This window comes from Canis lupus, chromosome 16 (genome assembly GCF_048164855.1).
Source record: "Canis lupus baileyi chromosome 16, mCanLup2.hap1, whole genome shotgun sequence".
Taxonomy (NCBI): domain Eukaryota; kingdom Metazoa; phylum Chordata; class Mammalia; order Carnivora; family Canidae; genus Canis; species Canis lupus.
In genome coordinates, this window is record NC_132853.1 from 24,368,301 (window position 1) to 24,392,398 (window position 24,098).

Sequence of the window (24,098 nt, forward strand, 5' to 3'; positions counted from 1 at the left end):
TTTTTAGTTCAATAGTCTTTTTTTAAACTTTTTTTTTTTTTTTGTATGTGTGAAGGTAAAATACTTTCTTGCACAGTTGATGTTCAAGTCATTTTACTGAGTGGTCCGGCTAGAGACCATCCTATCGAGGGTGTGTGTGTGTGTGTAGAGCTTTGTGAAGGTAGAAGAGTTGATACTGAGGGCTTTACATTGAGAATTTTGCAATTTTGGCAAAAACAAAAACCAAAAACCCAGATAGACAAAAAATATATATATATATATAGTCCCACCTGATGCACAGCAGGTCGGCGTTTCTGAAGCTATAAGAGTTTGTTGTCGCTGTTCCTGAACACTGAGACAACTCTAGTAAGAGATTTCCCAGGGCCAGCACCCTCCTGGCTGGCCCGGGGCGCCCGGGGCTGCTCCCCCTCCCGCACCCCGCTGCGCCTCTCCGCCCCCCTCCCGGGGGCTCCTGGCGTCCCCACCGGCGTGCGCCCCCGGGCCGCGGTGGCTGTTACCGTGCGGCCCTCCGGCCAGGCGCGCGCTCGAGGAGTCTGTCCGCGCAGCCGGGTGCAGGTGGAAGGTGGGGGGCGAGGTCTGCATCTCCTTTCGGGAGCCCCAGCTCCGCACCTTGCCGGCCAGCGCACGGATCCCAGTTCTGCCTCCAGGCGGATTTGGATCCTATTTCTCGTCCCCCTTTCCCATCCGGACTCCCCAGAGGGAAAATGGTCCCCGACGCTGAACGAAGTGTGTGTGGGGGGGTTGGGGGGTGGGGGGGTGGGTGACTTGCTTTTTAATGTTTTTTTTTCTTCTTTTTTCTATTTTTCTTAAATAAAGGTTCATTTCTGTACAAGCACGAACTCCGCGGCGCCTGCGAGATCCCGCTACCACACGGCCGCCTCGTTCATTTCGGGGGGGTGAGACAGGTGGTTCCCGTAGCTCGCGCCGCCGTTGACCGAGAGCGAAGAGAACGGCGGGCTGGGCCCGAAGACCTCGGCCGACATGGAGTGCAGAGGCCCGGGCAGGCTGGGCTCGGGGCTGGGCGAGTCCCCGGGGGGATGCGCCAGGATGTCAGTGAACCGCTGCGCCTCGCTGGACGGGTGGTGGCCGGGCAGCGGGTGCTCCAGGCCGCCCAGGGGCGTCCCGGAGGGGCCGGACGACGGCACGAAGGGCAGGTCCACGGGCGTCTGCGCCTGCGAGGACGGGGGGCCTTGCGGGAAGAAGTCGTAGTTGCCCCCCGGCCCGTAGTACTCGCTCTGGTAATCTGCGGGGCGGCGGGGAGGAGGACGTGAGCGGAGGAGGAGGGACGCGAAGGCAAGTCGGGGGGCTCCCGTGCGGGGCTGGCCGCGGGAGGGGCCTGGCGCGAACGCGGGAGCTGCTCCCCGCCCGCCCGCCCGCCCGCCCGCCGCGTTCGCAGGCGGGGAGCCGGCCCTGGTCTCCACTACGCCCCGCGCTGAGCCGCCGGCCTCCGCCGCGTCGCCCCCTGGCCAGAGCGCCCAAGCAAACCAGAAGCGCCTCCCGCGCTGCCACCCGCTTCCTACGAAGCGGACGCGGCCCGGCCCGCCTGCCGCTCGGCCGCACACTCACCTCCGTAGAAGGAGAAGGGCCCGTTGGGGATGAGCTCGCCCGGCTCCAGGCGGTCCACCAGCGGCCGCATCCGGCGCGGGCTGCGGAAGAAGGCGTGGCGCCGGGCGCCCAGCGCGCTTAGCTGCTTCATCCTGCGTTCCTTGGAGCGTCTGTTCTGGAACCAGACCTGAAGCACATAGGCGGCGGGGTGAGGCCCCGCAGACAACCCCCTGCCCACTTCGGGTGCGCGGCTGGCCGGCCCCGAACCCCTCCAACCGCTAGCTCCACACCGGGCTCCGAGTGTGGGTGTGTGTTGTGTGTGTGCAGGGGGGTTGTGGGGGGGGGGGGTGGTATGACTCTTACTAGGACCGCGCACGGCGGCGGCCCCTGAGCCAATGATATACGGGATTCCCGACTGGGGACCTGGGCAAGCCGCCCTGCCCGACGTGAGGCACTTGAAGTTGTTTCCAACAGTCACACTGTCACAGTTGTAGCTTCTGGAGGCTGTACACACATAGACACGCAACCTCCCCGAATAGTGTCAGACACGGGCAGCTTCCCATTCACGGTCCCTGGCAGCCCCCTCCCCCACATGATCGTGACAGAGAACTAAACAGCCTCCTGTTGACACTCAGTCTACCAACGATAGTGATGCCAAAACCCACAATCTCCTCTTCATATCCGCGCAAATCTCCCAGTGCCAAATATATCTATCCGTAGCCTCTCACTGACAAGACAGAGACAGGCAACCTTCCATTCACTATGCACAGGATGGTACAGCCTCCCGGGGCGCAGGGTCTACTTGCATAAGTGTGCCCACGCTTACTTAGTCTCCCAGGCACATCCAACCACATCCTCGAAGAGCCTCCGCAGGTGAACCAGACACCTAACCTTGGGCTTGAGACTCAGGCCCAAATCACATGCAGCTCCAAGTCCTCACAACCCACTAGCATAGCTGCCCAGATGTCCACCTCCCCTCCCTATCCCACTCTAGACTGCCAGAGGCTGAGCTGACTCCAGCTTGGGCCTTTCCCCCTTCAGACCGGGATGCCCCCATCTCTCTCTGGAGAAGAGGTTTCTGCTCTGGGGCTTGTCTAACTGAGGCATGAGACCCACAAAGTAGAGGTTGGAGACACAGAGGGAGATCTATGTTGTGGAGAAACCAGTGGAACTGATTAATTCTGGCATGCTCTGAGACCTCTGGGTTCCTTCCAAACAAGGTGGGTGGTGCAGAAGAAAGGGTCCCAACTTCCTAGCAGTGTCCAACACCGTCTCCTCCTCCAGCCTCATGCTGAGCTCCCCATTCCTCCCGCTCTGCCACTACCAGCACCAGCACCAGCTTCAAATTGGGAAATGGAGGCTGCCTAGGGATTTCTGATGCCCTACACATGGGGCAGCACAACACAGGTCACCAGTGGAGGGGTGTGTCTGGGCCTCTCCAGTCCACCCCCTCCAGCCTCCCAGGACTCACTCCCCTTCTTGAGGCTGGGTTTCCCCGGCTTGGCCGGCCTGGTTGCCTGCCTAGAGGAGCCATGTCGGTCTCTGGGGGAATGGAGTGGCATGCCCAGGCCCTGACCTGGATGACACGCATGTTGAGGCCAGTCTCCTGAGCAAGCTGCTCTCGGATATGGCGTGTGGGCTTGGGAGTAGCAGCGAAGGCCGCCTTCAGAGTTTCCAGCTGCTTTGCCTTGATGGTGGTACGTGGCCCCCGCCGCTTGGCACCCAAGTTCTGGTCGTCATTTTCGTTGCTGCCCCCTTCCTTGTCTGATACATTGGCGCTCTCTGAGTCCTTGGCATCATCCTGCGATGGGTCTTGGGAGTCCGGAGACAAACTGGGGTCACTGCCCGTGGTGGCTGGGGAGAGGGAGGGGACAGGTGAGCAGCGGCCTTAGTGGGCCTTCTTCCCCCAGGACCCACCCGCCCCTAATGAGCTGGGAATTAGGGCCTCACCCGAGTGGAGGCTGTTCTCTTTGGCGACACTGCTGTTGCTTAGGTAATCCTCTTTGCAGACAAACTTGTTCTCATCGATGATATAGAGCTCCTCGCCAGTAGAGAGCTGCTTGTTACACATCATGCAGGTGAAGCAGTTTAGGTGAAACACTTTGCTCCGTGCTCTCCGCACCAGGTCGCTAGGGGAGATGCCCTGTGCGCAGCCCGCGCATTTGGTACCGAAACATCTGTGAGGTGGGAGAGGACGGGTTGGTGAGGGGCAGGGGGAGAACAGAGGCCAGGCAAAGGACGAAAGAGAAAGAGAGAAATTAGAAAGTGGAGGAAGAAGCAGAGGAAAGGGGATAAGAAGAGAGACAAAAAAGAGAGGCAGAATGCCCATCATGCGGTAAAGAAGGCAGGAGAGGGCAGGGGCACCAGTGAAAAGTCAGTGAGGGGATACACAGGGTTAGAATGCGATTGAGGGGCCCAAGCTGCAACCCCACCCCCAGCCTTATGCCCCGTGTTGTCCCAGAGGAAAAGAGCGCCTGCGGAAGGAGGCGAAGGAGGCGGCAAGGCGGTGATGGGAAGGGGAAGGGAGGCACTTATTTCCTCATTAGATTCAGAGAACAAATTCTAATTAAAGCTCCAAGTAAACGCGACCCGAGCGCCGCTTTTCTCTCCCAGCGTCACCCTTCACCATAAAACGACCCTGCACATAGGCTGAGGATTGGCTAGGTCCAGTCCCGCCGCCGGTAAAGAAACAGCCGCGGAGCGCGCAGACGGCTGCAGCTGAGCCACCGCCAGGTTCAAGCCCAAAGCCCGGCAGGTTGGCGCAATCTAGAGCCACTGCGGGGCTCTAGGTGCCCGGCTGCGCTTTGCGGGAGCCAGGCCTCTGGGGCCCATTGGCAGCTGGCACCGCTCTCCGGTTCTCCGGTTCAGCTCTAGCTGGTATTGGGGACACCAGGTGCCGCTGGCCGAGGTTTGGAGGCTCAGCCTGCGCTTGCTCCCGGATATACCAGCCTGCACAGTGCTTTTCTCCCTGGTTCCCCGCAATCAGAGACACGCTTCCTAGGGCAGCGTTGGGGACAGCGCATTCTGGGCCTCTAACCAAAGCAATCCGTACGGTTTCGTGCCCCCACCTCCTCTCCCAGTTTGACCTGTCACCACAAACTCGGAGAAAAGCAGAGACCAAGTCAAAAGAGTAAACTGGGAGATTTCAAACCAGTAAAGAGGAATTAAAATTCTCATTTGCTCCTGTTCTTCTGGGCTGACTTGTGTGTTTGTGTGGATTTCATGGCAAGATAGTGAATTTTAGAGAATAAATTAAAATGCTAAACGAAGGAGGATCATCTGGAGAGATCTCCGGGCTCCGACAGCCAGACCCGGGTTTTCCCCCGCGTTTGGCAAGGAGGTGGGGCAAGGGGATAGTGCGCAGTGCCTGGGAGAGCTCCGAGCAGAGCCTGCACCACAAAGCCGAGCTTCGCGTTGGGCGGCCAATCCTCTCGCCAACCCTGGCAGCCGGGAAGCGGGAGGGAAAGGTCTTCTCCGAGGCTGGAGCCTTGGGGCATTTCACAGGCAAGGTGCAGTTTGCCCAGGCCGGCGCTTGAAGGCTGGTCAGGGTTTCAAGAATACCCTGGGATGTGCACCAGAGGTGTTAAGGCAGAGTTTTTCCTGCCGCTGTCAAGGCAAGGGACTCAGACACTCCAGGCAAAAGCCTAAGCGGTTCCCGCCAATACCTTTTGGAGACGAAAAAGGCAGTGTGGCATGTAACTGGCCTGGGCTTCTAAGCTCAGCCCGGAGGGTGAGCAACCTGGGAGGCTCGGGAATTAATACAGTTGCTGGAAAGGTGGTGGTGGGGGGTGGGGAGACTGGAGCTGGGGTTACAACGCCCGGGGCTGTGCTGCCTCCTTCAAACCTTGGAGGGGCTTCTGGGTGCAATCGGACTCAGACCCTTTCTTCCCAGGTACGTGCAGCTAAGCCAGAACCCACAATTTCCAGGACGCAAGCAGGGCCGCGTCCCGGGCGCGCAGCGCCAGCTGGCGAAGAGGCGGGTGCCCATGGGACTTGGCTGCCCTCTCCAAGGCTGCTCCTAAGGCGGTTGCTTCGGCCACGCTGACCTCTGATCCGAAGCTGGCCGGGAAGGGCCCGCGGGGAGGGAGCAGCAGAGGCGGGCCAGGGAAGTACTCACCGGAAAAAGTCGTTCTTGCAGTAGAGCTTGCCTTCCCGGGAGAAGCACTTCTCGGTCAGGTTGCATTTACATTCACAGCACTGGACGCACTTGACATGCCAGGCCCTGTCCAGCACGTTCAAGAGGAAGCGGTCCAGGATGGGCCTTTTGCAGCCAGCACAGTGCACCATGGTCTTTGGTTCGGTCGGGTGAGGCCGGGAGAGCGAAGAGCAAGTAGAGCCTAGGGGATGATTCCCGAAGACGTCAGCAAGAGCTCCCCAACCCCTCCAAAAAGAGGAGACACACTGGGGGTGCAAGCCAAAACCTGCACCAAGAAATCAAAAGGGGCTGGAAATGAGGCTGATGGGGAGCGGTGGGCACCTCGGTGGAGTGTGCAGCCTGGGAGTCCCAGGGCACCGGGGCACAGCAGCGCGGCTGCAGCTCCTGGGACCAGCAAGAGTCTCAGGCCGGGAGAAAGCGACTGTTCGGCCCAGAGCCCTAGGAGGAGTGAAGGTCACCGAGAGCAGCGACGGGACAGAAATAAATAAAAAGGAGCCAGAGAAAGAAGAGCAGGACGCAGCGAGCTCGGGTTGCAGGGAAAGCGCCGTGGAGTTCTCCTGGGCTTGAGGTAGAGCTGTCAGAAGTCAAAGTGCATCTGCTTTTGCCGGGGTATGAGGGCGGGTGTGTGTGCCGGGCTGCCTGCCACCGACCAGAATTTCCCCTCCTCTTTTTTTGTTTTGTTTTGTTTTGTTTTTGTTTTTGTTTGTTTTTTTAGAAGAAAAGAATAAAACGAGTGTTGAAGCTTTGGATCCTAAGCGGCCGGCATCGCGCGGCGGGTCGGGACGCGCCGGCCTCCCGCGGTGGGCCTGGGGGAGGGGGTGGGGGCAGGCCAAGGGAGGAGGGAGGGAGGGAGGGGAAGGCCAGAGGAAGATCTCGTTGTTGATTGTTGTTGCTGCTTAGATTCCCGGGGTTTGGAGAAGTGTTTGTGTCAGTCGTGAGCGCAGAGGGACAACTCCAGGCGGACGCAGCCAGGTGCGCTTGCTCGCTCCCCACCGGCCCAGTCCCGTCACCTCGGCCCGCGGCCCGCCTGACGGCCTCCGTGTTTTCGGGACGGCCCTCCCTGCTTCTGGACTCCTCCGGGGAGGTGATACGGTCTGGCTCCTCACCGCGCCTGGCCGTGCATCGTGGCTCCAGTCACAACTCGCGGCCGCCTGGGCGCGCAGCCCCGCATCTCTCGGCCCGCGCTCCGGCTGCCTGCGTCCAACCACACAGTCGCTTGACTTTCTTTTCCTTTTCCCTTTTTTTTCTCGTTGTGATGGCAAATCTGGGTTTCCTTTCTAGCCTTTTTCTTTCCTTCCTTCCTTCCTTTTTTTTTTTTTTTTTCTTTTGCAGCGGGAGGAGTCGGGGGGAGGGGGAGTAGCTTGGAGAGCTTTTAAAAAAAAACCCGTCCTGGTGCAGCAGCTATAGTTCGGCGCGGCCGGAACAGTTCAGCAAGGGCCGCTGCTGTCGCCGCCCAGGCCGCAGTTCGTTGCTGGCTGTCTCCGGACAGGCGTCCCTCTGTCCCTGGTCTCCTGGCCCAGTCCGCCGCCCTGGCGCGTCTCTCCCCAGCTCCGATGGCTCGGTCACTGCTCCTGGCTGTTGGCTGAGCTCTGGAAGCCCCCTCGCCTTAATGCAGCGCCCGCCGACGTCACCGCGGCCTGCGACCAATCAGCGGCTCGCGGTCCCTCTGTAAACCATTCTGCATCCCCGGGCCGGGGAGAGTGCCGGGAGACCGCGTTTAGAGGATCAGTGGCGGCCGCATCCCCGGCCCCGCGCGGTGCAGGCGGCGGGCAGCGAGGTGCCCGAGCCCCTCCTGCTCCGGTAAGGCCTCGGTTTGGATGGGAAGGACTGAGAGCGCGCGGGAGTAGGTGCAGGCGGAGGGCAGAGTACTGTTGGAAGGTGGGATTAATCCAAGGTGGAACCTTGTTGGAGGTTGGGTTGCAGCTGGGTCCGGGAGCCCCGGCGGTCCCGGCGAACTGTTTGCCTTTGCAATTCAGCGGGTGTGGGGCTTCCCCCGCCCCCTTCTTCGCGCTTTCTTGGCCTGAAAGTTTGTCCCGAGCACAGCGCGCGTTTTTGCGGTAGTGGGGAAGGGTGGGGGAGAGCCACAGAATCTTCCTTCTCCGATCCCTCCGTGCCTTGTCCCCCAGTCCATCCAAAGTCCATAGGGTCTCGGTCTCCCGGAGACCTGCGTGTCTGTTTCCCGCAGCGCGGTCTTGGAAAGTTGATTCCGGCGGTTTCCTGATGGGGGCGGGGGAGACCGGAGGCGCGGCGCCGGGGAGGGGGAAAGGAGTGGGTGGGGAAGCGCCTCGGGTGAGGAGTTGCAACCCAGGCGAGAAGTTGTATGGAAACTGTGATCCGGAGACACCTTTTACATACAAAAACAAACGACTAGGCGGGAAACTGCAGGGCATCCGTGGCGGCTGGCGGGTGGTGGTAGTGGCAGTGGGAGGCCGAGACGTCTGGGGCTCCACGGACAGACTGCAGTGGATTCGGGTGTGCAGCGCACGGGCTGGGTGGGCCCGGCTTCTCCTCCCCTGTTCCAGGTTCCCGGCTAGCCACAGCTTCCCGAGACCACTGCTGACCACACCCACTGTGCTCACTCCTCAGGGAGCCTTTACCTCCCTAATTCGGAGTATAACCTCGGGACCACTGCCCCGGGGGGGGGCGGGGGGCAGATATTCCAAACGTGGGGCTCAGGTCCCGGTCCTGAGAACCCTAGCCTCGAAGAGTCACTCCGGTTTCCCGGCTTACGCCAGTCAAATACCAAATGCCGTTCTGGACAGCACCATTCCTGTGCTAACCGGGGATTTCTCGTGAGGTCTGAGGTGGCAGGGCTGGGGAGTCCTGTTTTTGCTCCTCGTTTTTTTTTTTTTGGGGGGGGGGGAGGGTGCTAAGAAGTCTCCTTCAGCCCTAGTGTGGAAGAAAATAAAGATGGGCAGCTGGCCAGGTCTAGCCGGTATTTTGGAATCGGCCTTTCCATCCCACTCACGGTGGGGGACTATGACATCTCACACAAGGGCCGGAGATTAAGTGGGGGAAAATGCGCGCTGAAACACAATTGCAATGATCCTGAGCTGGTCCGGGATCCAGCTCCCTGCAAATGGAATACCCTCTTCGAACGAATCGGGAAGCCGCTACAGAAAATTTGGTTTGTGCTCTGCGGGAATGGAGTTTTGGGGCTCTGCCAATGCCCCTTTCTTGCCTTCAAGCTTCAGCCCGCACCACCCTGCAACCCCGAGGCCACCGCCAGCCCCCACCTCGCCTCTGGTGTCACCTTTTCATTGGAAGCCAAAGCCGAGGTCCAGCGTTCCACTCTTTGGCGTTTAGCCCATCCTGACCTCTAGGCGCGGTCCCTCTAACATCTTCTCACCCTCTCCGAAAACACCTGGGCTGGGGCTCCCCGCTGCGGGAAGGGCGGTGTTGGGGCTGGTTATCTCTCTTGCATCAGCCCCCTCCGCCGGCCTCTTTCAGGGCCCGGCTCAGGTCTGGAGTAAGACGCGGAGGGCGGTTCTCCAACCCTGCAGGCCGGCTTCGGGAGATCGGACTGGGTGTTTGGGCTCCTCCTGCCACCCAACACTCCCAGGAACCAGCCGATCCGTACCCAGTTCTCCAGCTCCCGCGGAGGCGCTAGGAGCTGCTTGGCTCAGAGGACCCCATCTCCTCCACCTGGAGCCCGAGGAGCCTCCCCAGCCCGCTGCGATGGGTGAGACCCGCGAGGAGGGGCTGGTCCAGTCCAGCGGTCCCCACGCTCCGCCCCCCCCTCCGCCCCCAGCTGTCCTGGTTCTCGCTGCTAGCGCCCTCGACCTAACCGCCCCTTTCTGGAATCTAAAGCCATCAGAGTCCCGAGTGGCTCAACCCCCGCCCCCGTCCCAGCTGGGCTCCTTCTCATGCAAAGCAGAGGGGCCGTGGGGGTGGAGGGCAGTCGGCGGGGACCTACGGGTGACAGCTGGACCCTGCTGCCAGGCCTTCTTGTACCCAAGGCCTGCTGCCTCCTTTCGGGTGGACAGGAGGGGGTTGCTCCACCCGTTTGGGGGTGCTGTGATCTTGGGACCTCGGACCAACGCGGTAGGGGAGTTGAGGATGAGAAGGGACGCAGGCTCTGGGGCATCAGGGTCTGCTTATCCCCGTGTCCAGATGGTTCAGTTAACAGGTTTGTGGGAACTCACCCCCGTGTCTACCAGGGAATACGGAGCGCAGCTCTAGGCGCGCCTCTTGGCTCCTGAGTCTACGTTTAAAGTCCAGACCTAAGGCCTCCCCGGCGACAGCACACTATATTAATGTGTTATTTTCATTTCCATTGAGCTTCTGTTTTAAAATGTATGTGGTCGCCCAGTCTTGGAGAGAAAACTGAACCAGCTTTCCAAATTAGCCGCCTCCGAAGGCTCTCAGCTCAGCTCTGCATTTAAACCAGTGGCTGCTCCGCGAAGAGCACCAAGCTTCCCTTCTCACCCTCACCACCACTCGCTGCCAGCATCCCGAAGCACACAGCGCTTTCCTAGGCAAGGACCTCCAAGGCACACAGACCCACAGTCCCGCACACCGCCCCCAGGGCGCGGGAGCTCTAGGCTGGGTGCCCTGAGGGTCAATTTCGCCTCTGGCCCTTCACTCGGTGGCCGTGGAATCCCCTCCACTTCATCCCCAGGCTCCTTTGGAAAAGGCCCCGGAGGGGCCAGGAAGCGGCTTTCACAGTACAAGTTTCCCTTCTGAGAAGCGTCTTGAGGGTCCCCAGAGGCAGGATCCTGCTGGGGAATTGGGGGACGGAGGGGCTTCTGTTAGCCCTCCCCAGACACCCTGCAGTTTTGAGGGGGATCGACGGTGCCCTCTCCTGTGTCTGATTTCCTCCCGTGATCTCTGTGGTTCCAAGCCCCAGATCGCTTTGCTCCCTGACGTTCCCGCGTGGCTCGCGTGGCCCAAAGACCCGAGCCGGCCAGGCACCATCAGCGGCTGTAGATGCGAGAGGGGCGACCGCCCCTGGCGGCTCCCCTCCTTGCCCACCGCGCTCCGGGGCAGCCCGCCGCCCCCCAGAACAGCGCGGTGAGGCCGTGACGGAAGGCGCTCGGGGAGGAGCGGACTCGAGGCGGTTAACAGCGCCCGGCTTCGCGCACCGCCGTAACCAGCCTCGCCCGTGCAGGCAGAGGGCGGAGGGAGCGGGCGGGTCTTCTCCAGGGGTCCAGGAGGCCGCACAAACTCCGCACAGGCTCGGCGGAGACGCTACGCACGAAACTTTGGCCCCGGGCCCTAGGATCTGATCCTACGTCTTCCGCTCTCGCCTTTGCGCCTGGTTCAGGTTGTCTTAATCTCACTCCATCACTCACTCCTGGAAATGACCTACTTTTGTGCACCACTTTACAGTTTATATCACGATCTCCCCTGAACCGCATATTAGGGAGGGGGAGCGGATTTGTCTTATCTCCTTATTCCCGGGGAAGAAACCCACGTTAGGGGGTTGGCCCGGGATCCCTGGGCCCGTGCCCTATGGAAGGTGAGAAATTTGGGGTGGGGGCTTGTCACCTTGCACCGCTGTGTACTTTGGCCCCAGCGGGGAAGGGAGGGGGTGGGGGACAGCGAAGCGGGGGGGAAAGGGCAGCATCCGGCCCGGGCTTCACGGTGTGCGCTCGGGCTGGGTAAACAAGGCTGGCTTCCCACGGGGACAGGGAAGGGGGGGCACCCTGAACCTGGAAGGGGCGGGGGAAGGTCAAGCGTGGCGATCTCAGATGCGAGGCAGCGCCGCGGAGCAGAGACCAGTGGCGGGTAGTCGCGGAAAGGAGAGGGTAAGTGGAGGAGGCAGGAGAGAGAGAGAGAGAGAGAGAGAGAGAGAGATGGAAGTGAGGGGAGAGGGACAGGGAAAGGGAATAAAGACAGAAAACCAAGGGAAAAGAAAAGAATAATGGGAAAGTAGGCAGGAATAAAAGAAGGGTAGACGCGCTGGGGGAAATGCATCAGAGGAGTGGAGGAAGAGAAAAAGGGACCCAGAAAGACATGCGGCAACATAAAAGGCGCGCGGCCGAGCACCCTGCAGGGGCTAGGGGGACATCCGGTGGGACTCGAGGGTGCACGGGTGTGACAGTCGGTTCCTAGGCGGGAGAAAAGGAGGCGGCGCGTTTGGTGGGCGACTCAGCGCCCGTGGAAAAGCGTGCGAGCAGCTCCGGGCAGGAATCCAACAAATAAATAAAACGTCTAAGACGGCGTGACAACAATGTGTATTTGGGTGCGTGCCCGTGTTCCTCTGTCTGAACACACACTCACACCCGGTAAGGAAGACAAACGGGGCTCGTGCCTCAGAGTAATTAATCCTCTCACTAATTGACTCTCTCTCCTTACCTAATGGTCGTGGTCACTGCTGATATCTGGAGAGATATCAAAGATGGGGAGAAAGAGAGAGAGACCCCCAAAGCTAACCAGGTTTGGGACTGGAACTGTCCTTTCTGGACTTGGCAGCTCTAGGCCCCCCTTCCTCTTTTGGTGGCAGAAGTCAATAGATGTTGCCGCCCCACCAGCCTCTCCATGTTTGCATTAATAAAGATCTCCTCATATTAGGGATAACCAGGAGCTGTCCACACATACACTGAAGCCTTTCATCAACCTCAGAGGCTGAAAGCCACCCCACTGCCCCTCTGCTGGACATTACCTACTTTCAGGCAACACCAAAGTTGCTCCCCCAGGAGCCCCCAGCCCCTGCGCCGCCTTCTTTCACTCATAACTTAATCTTCCCAGGGCCTGAGATGTGTCCTGCAGCCCCTAGTGGAGCACATGAAGTTCTGAATGGGTTGGGAAGCAGCCATGGATAGATGGAGGGAGAGCAGCCGAAGGGACGTGGCCAGGGCAAGCATGGGGAGATGCTTCTAGAAACACCCACTCAGACACAGGTGGAGGGATACAGAAGCACAGAGGAGAGCAATGCACCTTGCAGAAGTGAAGCCTCCAGGGACAGGAGAAAAAAAAGATAGATACTATGCAAGGTAGGAAAGAGTGTCAAGTGTGTGGAAAGGCAGCCAAGGTGACCATGTCTCAGTGACTGTGAGGGGGACCCTTCTATCTGTGTGCGAGCATGGGGAGGAGCCCATCTATCTTTCTCCCACAGCACCCTCTGTTCTCAGGACTGGGGAAGGAGGCAGAGGAAAGGGTGTTGGATGTGGATCAACACATTGGTAGCCAGAAGCGGCCCAAGGCCCAAGGCCCACAACTGGTTTGCTGATACAGCTTTGAGGCTTGCATTTGGGAGGTGAATGTCAACTCTCACCCCTCTGAGGTGGCAGCTCTGCTCTGTTGCCCTCCTCCGAGGCTAAATAAATAATTGCTGAGGTCCATAAACTGCTTAGCCTAGGGAGAAGAAGGAGCAGGGAAGGGCATCTCCCCATGAAAAAAAAAAATCCACTTCCCTCTCACCCCCCACTAAACACATTCTTAATTGTCCCTTGGGAACATTTGTACCTTTGACCAAAGCAAATCCCCAAGCAGTAACAGCAAAATTCGTCATAGGGGCTGGCAGTCCTGAGAGAGCTAGGAGTCTGGGAAGGGGGAGGCGGAAGACATGGCAGGCACGTCTGAGAAGGTGAGAAACTTGGCTCTTCTTTCCCTGTCTCTGTCATGCTATAGAAAGAAAGTGAACAAGAGGAATAAAGTTCCGGGGGAGAGAAAGAGAAGGACATATAAAAGGCAAATCCAAACCAGAAAGGAAAGAAAGTGAAGAAAGAAAGAAAAAAGGTGGTGGTGGGGGGAGATGTGCTAATAAAAGAGGGTGATGGCAGCCCCAGGAGGCTGGGCCTTGTCCCAAACCATCGGTCTTCATTGTCTCCGTGTGTGCAAAGGCAACTCTGCCGGCATAAGGAAAAGCCACTATTGGAGCCGCGGCTTTATTTTATATCCTATACATCAGGAGGGAGGCAAAGCTTTATTTTCGCCAAGAGACAGATATTTTATTTCTCTCTTACGGTTTTATGTGTGAGAGATGTCAGGTTGCCACAATGGATGGCTAATGCATAGGCAAGAGGAAGCCGTGTTGGCATGCTGTGTGTCATGGGGTCTTGGGGGGGTGAGCGGGCCTGGGATTTAGGGCTGATGGGACACTCTGGGGGATTTCTGCTAAAACATCTCTCTTCATAAATCCAGAAGCATGGTCAGCTCAACAGGGAGAAGAAGGAGTTTTAGAGGGAAAAGAGTTGGGCTTAGAAATAAATGAACACACAAAGGAGCCGCTTCCCTTCCGACAGGCTGGGGCAACAAGAGGCAAGGTGGCCCGGTTGGAAAAACAGAGACCCACATCCAAATACACGCGCACCTTGGCAGGGAAGTGTTTTCCTACAGAATCCACTATCATTGTGCTTCTTTTGCTCGGTTTTGTATTTTTTCACCTTTTTCTTCCCTTTCTTCACCAGAAATCTTTTTTCACCTCCTCAGAGCCTTGGGGGGAAAGAGCTATTAATTTGCAAATCATCTGATCTGTGAAAGGATCAAGATGCCTGTTTTTCACCGCTAAATCCAACGTCTTGGGTGGACACACATATGCACATGCGAGCCAGTCATGCTGGGAATCCTGGGAGTAGAGGTGCTAGATTGGATTCCAAGAAATGTGCCCCACCCCTCCCCTCACTTCCCCCTGGGACCTACAGGGTGAATGAAGCCTCAGATCCCAAACTGTATAATATCCCTATTTTTGAACCCAGAGAGAAGCAGGAGATGAGGGGACAAAGAGAGAGGGAAGTGGGTTAAATGACATGTGCCTTTCAAGACTTGGACTAGTCTCCCTACTCCCAACCCCCACCTCCACATCATTTCTTCCAAGAGTTCCAAGAATTCTGTTCATTCTCAGGTCCTACTCTTCCAGTTTTTTGAGTTCTTGCTCTATAACCACTGTGGAACAAAAAGGTGATTTTGCTCTTTTCCTCTTTCCAGGGGATGAGAGGCGGCACTGGATCTCTAGACAATGAACACGGCGGACCCAGCCACATGGTACTTAGCTGTGGCCTCTGGGGAAGTCATTAACCTTTTTGGGCCTCAGTTTCTCCATCTGTATTAGGCTAAGTGATTGCTAAGGTCCCTTCCAGCTTCAACCGAATGAGATAATGTGTGAAAACATTTTGTAAACGCTAAAGCCGGACGAATGCCAGGGATTATTATTATGATTCTAATCAATCCTCTTTTCTCCACATGGATCTTGGCTGTTTAGCGCCAGCAAGCAGGCTAAAGAGGGCTGAAAGCGAGAGAGCTTAGCGGAGATGGAGAAGCTCTGTGGCGTGGACAGAAAAAACCCTGCATCTCCAGAAACATTCTGTCTCTGTGTGCCCCCCAGGCCTGGTGCGTAGGGGTGGGGAAGGGGAGGAGGCCTGACTCTGTATGACCCATTGCAGTCTACATGGAGGGAGAGAGTATATTTCTTCTAAAGCACCATTTGTCTCCAAGTGACTGACATAGGAACCTGATGCGAGGGCGATCTGCGATTGTTTTTTCCAGGAAGAAAGGAAAGAGCAAGGTGTAGCTGATTAGCAAGTTAATTATTTCAGTATCCCAAGGGTTCCAGTGTGGTGGTAAGTTGTCCAGCCCTGGTGTAATTTCACAGTCCATGCATTTCCTGGTGAGCACCTGGGGTGCCCGGGTCTGTCTCTCTCTCCATCCACCTGCCTCATGTCTTCCTGACACACCTGGGGAGGTGGGTAAGGATGAGGAGGTAGATGGCACAGTGCACACATTTGGCCTAGGCTGCAGATGGGGGAGCGAGGCAGAGAACAGAGTGGAGGAATCCTCTACCGCCACTGAGCGTTTAATTATCTGGCCTTTCCCCTTCCCTTTTTTAAAAATCTTTTGTTTAATAAATATTAATGAAGCAGATAATCCGAAAGTGGAGTTGCTGTGAGGTTATTTTCCCCACTCTCAGTGCTGAGGGCAAGGGGGTACAAGGGGCCCTTTGGCCTCTTACCTCCTCCTGGCCCCTGCTAATCTCTCTTAAGGCTCAGGTTTGCTTTCTCAACTCCAGCTACCACTTGGTCTCCGGCAGCCTCCTCCACTCAAACTTCAAGATCTGATTTCCCCTTGGGGGAGGGGAGGGAGGATTGTCAAATGGATGCCTCCCTCCAAGAGAGAAGTTGGGGATGCTGAACATCAGCCCCAGAATGAGCAGCGTCTGCCATTCTCTGCTCTCCAGGCTGGTGGGGCCAAGTCCCCTGCCGCTCCTCCTGAGGTGGACGAAGGGAGGGCCCTGCCGTTTACTTAAGACCGGTCCCATCTGCTCAGACTGCCCTTTCATAAGGGGAGGGATTTATGCAGTGTCCTTGTGCACAGATCTGGGATTTGCCTGAAAACCTCGGGCCTCCAAGAATATTGTTGAACGCTAAAATGTTCAGCCACAGAGATGATTCATGATTTGTCTGCATGGGCAGGGTGAGTGTGCGTGTGCGTGTGTTGGGGAGAGGCACATGCATTGATGGGTGCTTCTTACCATTCCTACTTCTAAATCCAAACATTAGGAAACTTCTTTTTCTGTATTTACTCAGGAGGCAGCCCACGGCACCAGGCTCCAGAGAGCCAGCTTCCTGACTTCAGCGGTGTGAAGATGATCCAGTACATTTTTGGTTCTGGCTTTCAGCCGTCCCCCAAGCAGGTTGGCTGGTATCCCTGCTGGTGGAGAGGGGCTGGGGGCTATCTGGAAAGATAGTTCTGATGACTGCTTCATTGTGGGTGGCAGAGGATTTGGGGAATGGAGCTGGGTGAATTGCTGTTCGAACTACTTTTGGCTGTCTTTACCTTATAGGCCTTGGGGATCTCACTAGGGGAAAAGTTAGAGAAACCCAGAACAGAGGAAGGCAGGTGTAAGGAGTTTCTTGGCTCCATCTTGGTTACTGCCATGCCAAAAGGAAGCCCAGGGATAGTAAACAGAGATCATGCAGAGCAGGGGTTTGAGGTTCCATGTGGTATCTTGGCCCTGGTTCCTGGGACATTAAGAAGTCCTTCACAAGTTGTAGAAAGACCCACAAATTCCATTTCTTTGTAATCTTTAGGAAGTAAATGCAACCTCTTTTCACTGCTTAGTGACTGGTAAGGTACATTTTCGGCCCATATGAATCTCATTTGTGGTTTTGCCATTTTCTTTGCTCATGTTCCAGTTGGGACTTCCCAGCTCTCGAGTTTTCTTTTCCCTCAGGCCATCCATTAGTTAGCCAACAGCCTGGGCCATGGGTTGGCACACATTTTGAAAGGTGAGTTTGGCAGGCCCGTAACTACTTGCAAGCTTGTTTTCATTTGGGCTGATGGGACCGTACAGCTTCCCCGTCAAGAAGAAGCAGGGAACCATTTCTGTGACTCTTCTAATGAAGGATTTACTACTAATTTGATAAGTTCAATGCTCTTTTTACTCATTCTGAGTGAATAACTTTGTCAGTCAACCCCAAGAGTTTGTAGAACCTATAAAAACACTTCCTTTGGGCTCCCTGTTTTAACACATTCTGGGGCTTGGGCTTGCCTCTGACAGACAGGGGAGGGGCAGAAACATTCCAGAGACCTGGTCTGAGAGTGTTATCTCTTCTTCTACCCCAAATCCTCACCCTCCACTTTATCTATCTTTACTGCAAATGCAGAGACCTCCTAGGGAAGTGTGAAGGGATGGGTCTTAATCAGGTTTGGGGAAAGAAGAGGAATAAGTTGAGCTCAAAGAAAGATGGGGACAGTCGGAATGTTAGGGGACGCTGCTCTGTGTGTTGTATACGATAGCCTGCAAATTATGCATTGGTTGCAGCAATCTACAGTGTATAGGTCGGCATTTGCCAAATGTCACTTGGCCGTAACAGTGTTAAATAAAATTGTAAGAAATGCTACTGGGGCTTGCATGGGTTATTTAATTCTATCAATGATAAACAATGTTAATGTGTAGCATCTCAGCTGGCACAATATCATGTTTCATTTATATATGCCGAGATATATTTAAGCATGAAAGATAGAGTTTTCCAACACATATATTTCCCAATGATTACTTAGAAGAAATGTGATAGAAGCAGCAAAAACCTCTTCTCTCTCCACATAAACTTGCACCCTGCTCACACGGATTGCCAGTTGCACAAGTCCACATGGGCAGCTAGCCACATACATACTGTCACAGTGGGCCTTCACTGGTAAATGTAAAGGTCGATTCTGTAAGTGTAGATCCAGCTTTAGGCACTTGTACACAATCACATACACACATATACCAGCATTTTAGTCTTTGGTATGTTCACACACATGTTCTCACACACTGCTGCATAAACGGATGGTGATGTGAACACGCAGACCATCCCACACGTGGATATATACACACACACACACACATGTAAGGGTCCTCCCATGAGTGTCCACATGCAGGAGCATCCTGAATAAGTGTGCATCTATGTCCACGTGCACATTTGTACATACATACTCCCACACCCCTGCTCTGTTGTGTACACCGGCAACACTCCATATGGCCATGGTATAACAGCTGCCCTGTTATTCTCAGAGGCTCCAGACCTGGTGGACAGTATTTGAATTGGGTGTTTGCCCTGTATGAGCCCTGAGGCCTTCAGAATGGGAGGCCAGAAGGAATAGGGTCAAGATGCCAGCCTGCCTGGCCTCTGATGAAAATAATATGAAACTGTGGGGGATGGGACTGTTGGGAAGCTGGTCTCCACAGATAGGGATGCTTCCAAAAGAAGATCAATCCTTTATTTGCTCATTTAAGATCAGAATACCTGAGAGGCTCCTGTGGTCCTGTTTCTGCTGTCACTTATCTTTGTGAGCCTAGGTAACCTCCTCTCTGGGTCTCACTTTCTGCCTCTGTAAAGTGAAGTATTGGCCCAGACCAGTGGTTCTCGGCCCTGGTTACACAGTAGAATCATCTGGGGGAGCTTTTCAAAAAATACAGACACCTGGGCTCCATCCCAGACCAATTAGATCAGACTCTCTGGAGGTGGGTGCCCAGCATCTTATTTTTTTAAAAACACTTGAGGTGATTCTATATTCAACCAATGTTGAGACCCACTGGCCTAGATACTCTCCAAGGCCCTTCCAGCCCTAAAACTGTGCTTTGAAGGACTTTTTATATATAAAGCACCATGCTGGGCACCAGAGCACTCTGCTGAAAGTTCTAATTCACTTGCTTCAGAAGTTATTATGAAGCCATTAAAATCATTCTTTCAGTTTAGGAAGAGTATAATTTTTTAAGCTTCTTTTTTTTTTTTAAAAGATTTATTTATTTATTCATGAGAGAAACAGAGAGTGGCAGAGAGGCAGAGGGAGAAGCAGGCTCCCCGCAGGGAGGCCCACATGGACCAATCTCAGATCCCAGGATCACGCTCTCAGTCAAATGCAGTGCTCAACGCTGAGCCACCCAGGCGTCCCTTTTTTTAAAGGTTTTATTTATTTATTCGTGGGAGACACAGAGAGAGAGGCAGAGACACAGGCAGAGGGAGAAGCAGGCTCCCTGGGAAGAGCCCATTGTGGGACTCAATCCCAGGACCCCGGGATCACAACCCGAGCCAAAGGCACTCAACCACTGAGCCATCCATGTGCCCCAGAAGAGGATAATTTTTGAACAAACTATATTTATCCTGGAAAAACTCTTCCCTGCATTTCCACTTGTCTCTTTGTTTCCTTCTTTGTTCCAATTCCCCATTTCTCAGACTCTCACTCATCAAACATTAATTATATGCCATATATGCAAATGCTATAAGCAGGTGCCCGATAACTGTGATAGATACCTTGCTACCTGCCCATATTTTATGTCTAGCTCCCCATCCAACCTGTCGGGTAGCAGAGTATTTTTAGTAGGGTACATGATAAGGCACAAGCCCCGGGAGGGAATGTTTTCTCCCTCCCCCAGCTCTGAGTCAGGGAACAGCAGCCCCTCGGCCCATGCCCCAGTTCTGGAGGCTGGTGAGGTGGCTGCAGAAAGCCTTGAGCTGCGTGTCCTAGAAAGCTGCTCTCAGACTTGGGCCTTGGGGAATCCTACCTTAATATTCTCCAGCAACCATTCCCCAGACAGAGCCAGTCCCCCTTGAAAACAAATCTGCTTGTAGCCCCGCACCTGCCACCTGCCAGAGGAGGCTGAGCCCAGCTGAGGCTCCTCTTCCATGTGGCAGGTGGAAGGCAGAGCTGGGGGTGGGGGTAGGGGGCTGTGGGCCCTTTATCTGTTGGGGATGCTGATGAGAGTAGGGGCAGGGGTTCTGCCTTTGATGGGGGGGATAGTAGAGAAAGGGTTAATTCTAGATGGAAGGCCTCCACTTTGGCCTCCATGCTATCACTCACCAAGCTGATGTTTACCACCTACCACTCCTGGGGAAACTCAGCACTGTCCAGTTCTCTCTCTCTCCCCAGCTCCATTGGCCGGCTGACAAGACAGGTCAGGCTGGGTGAATTTTCTCCCGAAGGCGTTCAGACTAGTTTTCTTTAGGGAAGTTGTTCCACTGTGGCTACGGCCCCACCATCCAGGTGGGCACTGGGAGGTCGTGTCGGGGCCTGAGGCCTCTGTGGTTTCAGTTCTCTGTCTCCCAACCCTGCATGCTATTTCTCCATTTGCCTATTTCTCCCCTCTCTCTTTCATTTTGTCCCTATCCCCCTTGATGACATGGCAAGTGAGGTCTCCACCCCTAGGGAGGAGGCACATCAGGCACCAAAAGTGGCTGATTGCAGCTGATACCTCGGGGCCTTGCAACCCTTCCTCTTTTCTTCTCTCTTCCCCTGCACAGAGGGCAAGCCTGTTCCTAAGGAGGGAGCCTGAGACACCGCACAAGATCCTCGGACTCTAAATCTCCAGAGCCCAGCTTCCCACGCTTGCGCCCCTTCCCAGGGCCTACCTCCCCTTGGGCCTGTGGAGCATCACACCCCAGGATGTGATGGATTCCCCAGGCACCTTCAAAGGGCTCTCCACATTTGTTTGCAATGCAGACCTTGAATCCTGCTCTGGTCATAAATGTTGTTTATTTTGACTAGGACCTACTGAAAGGGGAATGGGGGTTAGGGAGGGCACAGAAAGGATGCCTAGGGAAGATCATAAAACCATTAGCAGGACAGGGCCTTTAGGGGTCACAGGATCATAGAATTTTCTGGCTGGAAGGAACATAGGCCATTAGGAAGGTCAGAGATGACCCTCTGTCAGCAAGAGGCCTCTAGGTGCCACATGGAGCTAGGGTGGGGAGCTTTGGGCCTCTTTCTAGAAAGTGGACACACAGTGTGGGGGCATGACCCCCCAATAACCTTACACGGGGTGGGGCAATAGTTGTTGAACATGATGGATTTGCCCTCCCAGTGGGAAGAACCAGTTGCTTGAATGTGTAGTGGAACCTCTTGTTCTGGGAGTGGGCACAGCTCTGGGTAAAGGAAATAAAATTCTGTTTCCACCATTATTTGGAGCAGCTAGTAGATACCAGGTGCTAAGTCCAATGCTCTTCCAGTACCTTCAAAACAATTCTGAAAGAGATGTCATCTCCATTTTGTAGATAAGATAAACTGAAGCTCAGAGAGAGGAGGTGGTTTGCCCAGGGTCACACAGCAAGTTAGTGGCAAGGCTGGGACTAGACCTTAAGACTTTGGACTCTTTAAACGTAATCTCCTTCCCACCTCCTCTCCGCTCCACCACACGCTTTGGTCTGGTCTTGAGTGACCAAAGGGAGCAGGGCTACCTTCCCTCTAAAGCTCATGGTGGGGCTCAGGAAAGCTCAGGAGCAAACCTCCTTCTAGTAAGAACATCAGAATCTAGGGCTCCTTCCAGTCCCCGGCATAGACCTGGCTCACTTTGCAGAGAACTTGCTCCCATAAATCTTGCCATCATCAGGAAACCGTCTTGGTTACCCTTTATTTGCTGTGTGAGTCAGAGCAAGTTGCTTCACCTCTCTGGGCCACATCCTCCCAATCCATCTCCAGACCTGAGGTCTTTGTGGAAGGTGAGGGTTGGTGGAGGTGGTGGCAAGCTGGTCCCTTTTGAACTCCTCTGCGGTGTCCCAGCTCTGGAGTGGGGATGGTAGGAGGAAATGAGACTTGGTTTTGCCATCAAGGCTGACTCAGACCACAAAAAAGGCACCTCAAAAGCAGGCAAGGCTAGGCTGGCTAAAATCTCTGCTGAGAATGAGAGGCTGAGAGCCAGGGCAGAAGCTGGGCTGGGATGAAGCAGCTTAAGTGCCAAGTTCTTCCCTGACCCCCTGACTGTGTAATCCAGTTGCTTGGACAATGGAAAATCCCCTTCTCCCCCACCTCAGCCCCCTCCCTCACAAAAGCCTCCTAATAGGCCTGCCAGCTTTGGGGCGCTAATCAGCCCAGGCAGCACTCTGGGAACAGGTTGCCAGGTTGTCCCCCTCCCAGCTGACCCTCAGTGGAAGATGGGGAAGGCTGGGAGGGGGCAGGACATGTGTGTGGTGGTGGAGGTGGGGGCGTCTCCTGCTCTCTGGCCTCTCCGAAGGATCAGGGACACTGATGGGCCTCCGTGCTGAGGCAAACTTCAGGGCTAGGTCCTGGGGCAGAGGTGCCTTGGGCAGGGCTTCTTATTAAACAGCCCCATTATTTCATCCAGTGTATTCCTTTCATTTTTATTTGAAGACGGCTCCCTCCCCAGCACCTTCGCCTCCCCACCCCCTACACTTTCACTCATCCTTCTCTGGAGCTGCTGACAGCTGCCCTGCGGGTGAACTCCTGATCCTCCTGTGGCTGGAGAGACCTTGGGGGTTGGTGGGGGGGAGCGGTCAGGCCAGAGCATGCCTCCTCCCAGCTCCCCCAGCCCCCCCTCAAGATAGCAGCACCTCGGTTCCAGGAATGAGACCTAGAAGGGAAGAAAAGGAAGGAGGGAAGGAGTAGGCAGGGGGAGAACCAGGAGGAGGAAGAGAGCAGAAGAAATGTGTGTGTGGAAAGAGGGGAAAAAGAAGAAAAAGAAAACCAAGAAGCAGCACTGGAGAGGAAAAGGGAAGTCTGTGGGGAAGGAGAAAGGAGAAGAAGGAAAGGAGGAGGGAGGGCTGGGCCAGAGGATTGGGAAGGACTCCTAGGAGATGCTTCAGGGCTAGGGGTTGGGGGAGGCAAGGTGGAGGGGGCGCTGCATCTGCTGCAGGGAGGCCCAGGTCTCTCCAAGTGTATGGGATGAGGCTGGAGGGCTCTCCCCCCCCCCCACCTCTGGGAAGGCTGCCCTCCCTCTGGCTGAGGGGAAGCCCTGGGAGGCCTTGGGATCCATGATGGACAGGTACCCTGGACTGTAATCAGGGGGTCTCTAGCTCGCAGTGGTCGGGGCTGTGAAGACCAGCCAGGTGGAGCCCATCAGTTCCTTCCCAGGACGGTGACTGCTTCTTCCTGGCCCGGGTGCCCGCAACGCCTCAGCTGGCCTCGAGGCTACAGCTTTTGCCTGCTCCTCTTTGGTTACGGTGCCCCGTTGGAAATTGGTCCTAATTGTTGGGTTTTATGATGTGATGATGGACAGGGCCTTAAAGACCCAGATTTTCCACCCCTTTGCTTTACAGATGGGGAACGGAGGTCTAGGGAGGGGAAGAGCCTTGCTCACGGACACGTAGCGAGTTCACAGGGAGGCCTGCCTTCCTAGGATCACGGGTGAACAGGGAATCAAGAGCCAACGAGGAGCAGGGCTGCCTGATGTCTCTCTGTAGAGGGCCAACATCCCGTCCCCTCCACTGGGAACACTGCCACGGTGTTTTCTATCCTAGGGGAGGGAAAACATTTGTGATTACAATAGTTAACCACATTCTGAGGATATGCTGGGAACTTTGACATATATTATTCTCAATAAATTTTTTTTATAAAAAAATATTTTATTTATTCATTAGAGACACACAGAGAGAGGCAGAGACATAGGCAGAAGGAGAAGCAGGCTCCCCACAGGGAGCCCGATGTAGGACTCAATCCCAGGATCCTGGGATCATGACCTGAGCCAAAGGCAGACGCTCAACCACTGAGCCACCCAGGTACACCTATTCTCAATAAATCTTCACATATATCCTGCCTGGGGGCTATTCTATGACCTGTGTTTACAGAGACATAAGCCAAGACACAGAGATGTTAAGTAATTTACCCAAAGTCACACAGCTAGGAATATGAGCTGAGATTTGCTTATGCATGCTCTCTCTTGGATGATGATAGCCAGTGCTGTCCAGCTTCATCCTATTTTCTACCCCCACCCCATACTCCAGGGATTAGATCTAAGTCAACCCCCATCCTGCCATGTAGGACTGATATTGTCAGGGAGAACCCAGCTGGGTGGAATCCTCTGACCGTGACCCACTGACTCCCACCAAAGACCCCATAAGGACAAGGGTAAGGTCCCCTGAGACTCTGTGTGATTTATCTGGTGATATTGTTATTTTATGGGATGGGCCAAAGAGGTGTCAGGAAGCAAGTTTGCTGTAAATCTCTTCTCTCTGCTCCCTTTCCCTCTGCATGTCCCCTCCTGGGATTTATGATGGAAAATGTTCAGAGCTAGGGACTTGGGGCT

General features: G+C 55.3%; 1 protein-coding gene and 1 long non-coding RNA gene across 8 annotated transcripts in view; one reads left to right on the top strand and one right to left on the bottom strand.

Annotated features, from left to right (window-relative positions):
- LHX1 (LIM homeobox 1) lies at window positions 1-7,833 on the bottom strand. Its single transcript, XM_072779630.1, has 5 exons — window positions 5,663-7,833; window positions 3,496-3,722; window positions 3,122-3,399; window positions 1,567-1,732; window positions 1-1,243 (listed from the first exon to the last, which is right to left on the bottom strand). Exons 1-5 carry the CDS (start codon window positions 5,830-5,832, stop codon window positions 864-866), a joined length of 1,221 nt encoding a protein of 406 aa, XP_072635731.1. The 5' UTR covers window positions 5,833-7,833; the 3' UTR covers window positions 1-863.
- Window positions 7,100-24,098, top strand: part of LOC140606354 (uncharacterized) — a 22,131-nt gene continuing 5,132 nt past the window's right edge. The window contains exons 1-4 of one of the 7 annotated variants that reach the window (XR_012008689.1): window positions 7,101-7,501; window positions 14,573-14,629; window positions 14,847-16,274; window positions 20,365-20,604. This is a non-coding gene — a long non-coding RNA (uncharacterized lncRNA). Of the gene's footprint in view, window positions 7,502-14,572; window positions 14,630-14,846; window positions 17,485-20,364; window positions 20,605-24,098 lie in introns of those variants that run through there. The other 6 variants (XR_012008684.1, XR_012008688.1, XR_012008685.1 and 3 more) reach the window with 6 other exon arrangements.

Coding starts and splice junctions, on each gene's coding strand:
- LHX1 (XM_072779630.1), bottom strand. CDS start 5,832: ATGGTGCACTGTGCTGGCTGCAAAAGGCCCATCCTGGACCGCTTCCTC. Junction 3,723..5,662: donor TGCAAGAACGACTTTTTCCG/GTGAGTACTTCC, acceptor CCCACCTCACAG/ATGTTTCGGTACCAAATGCG. Junction 3,400..3,495: donor AGAGAACAGCCTCCACTCGG/GTGAGGCCCTAA, acceptor CCCTCTCCCCAG/CCACCACGGGCAGTGACCCC.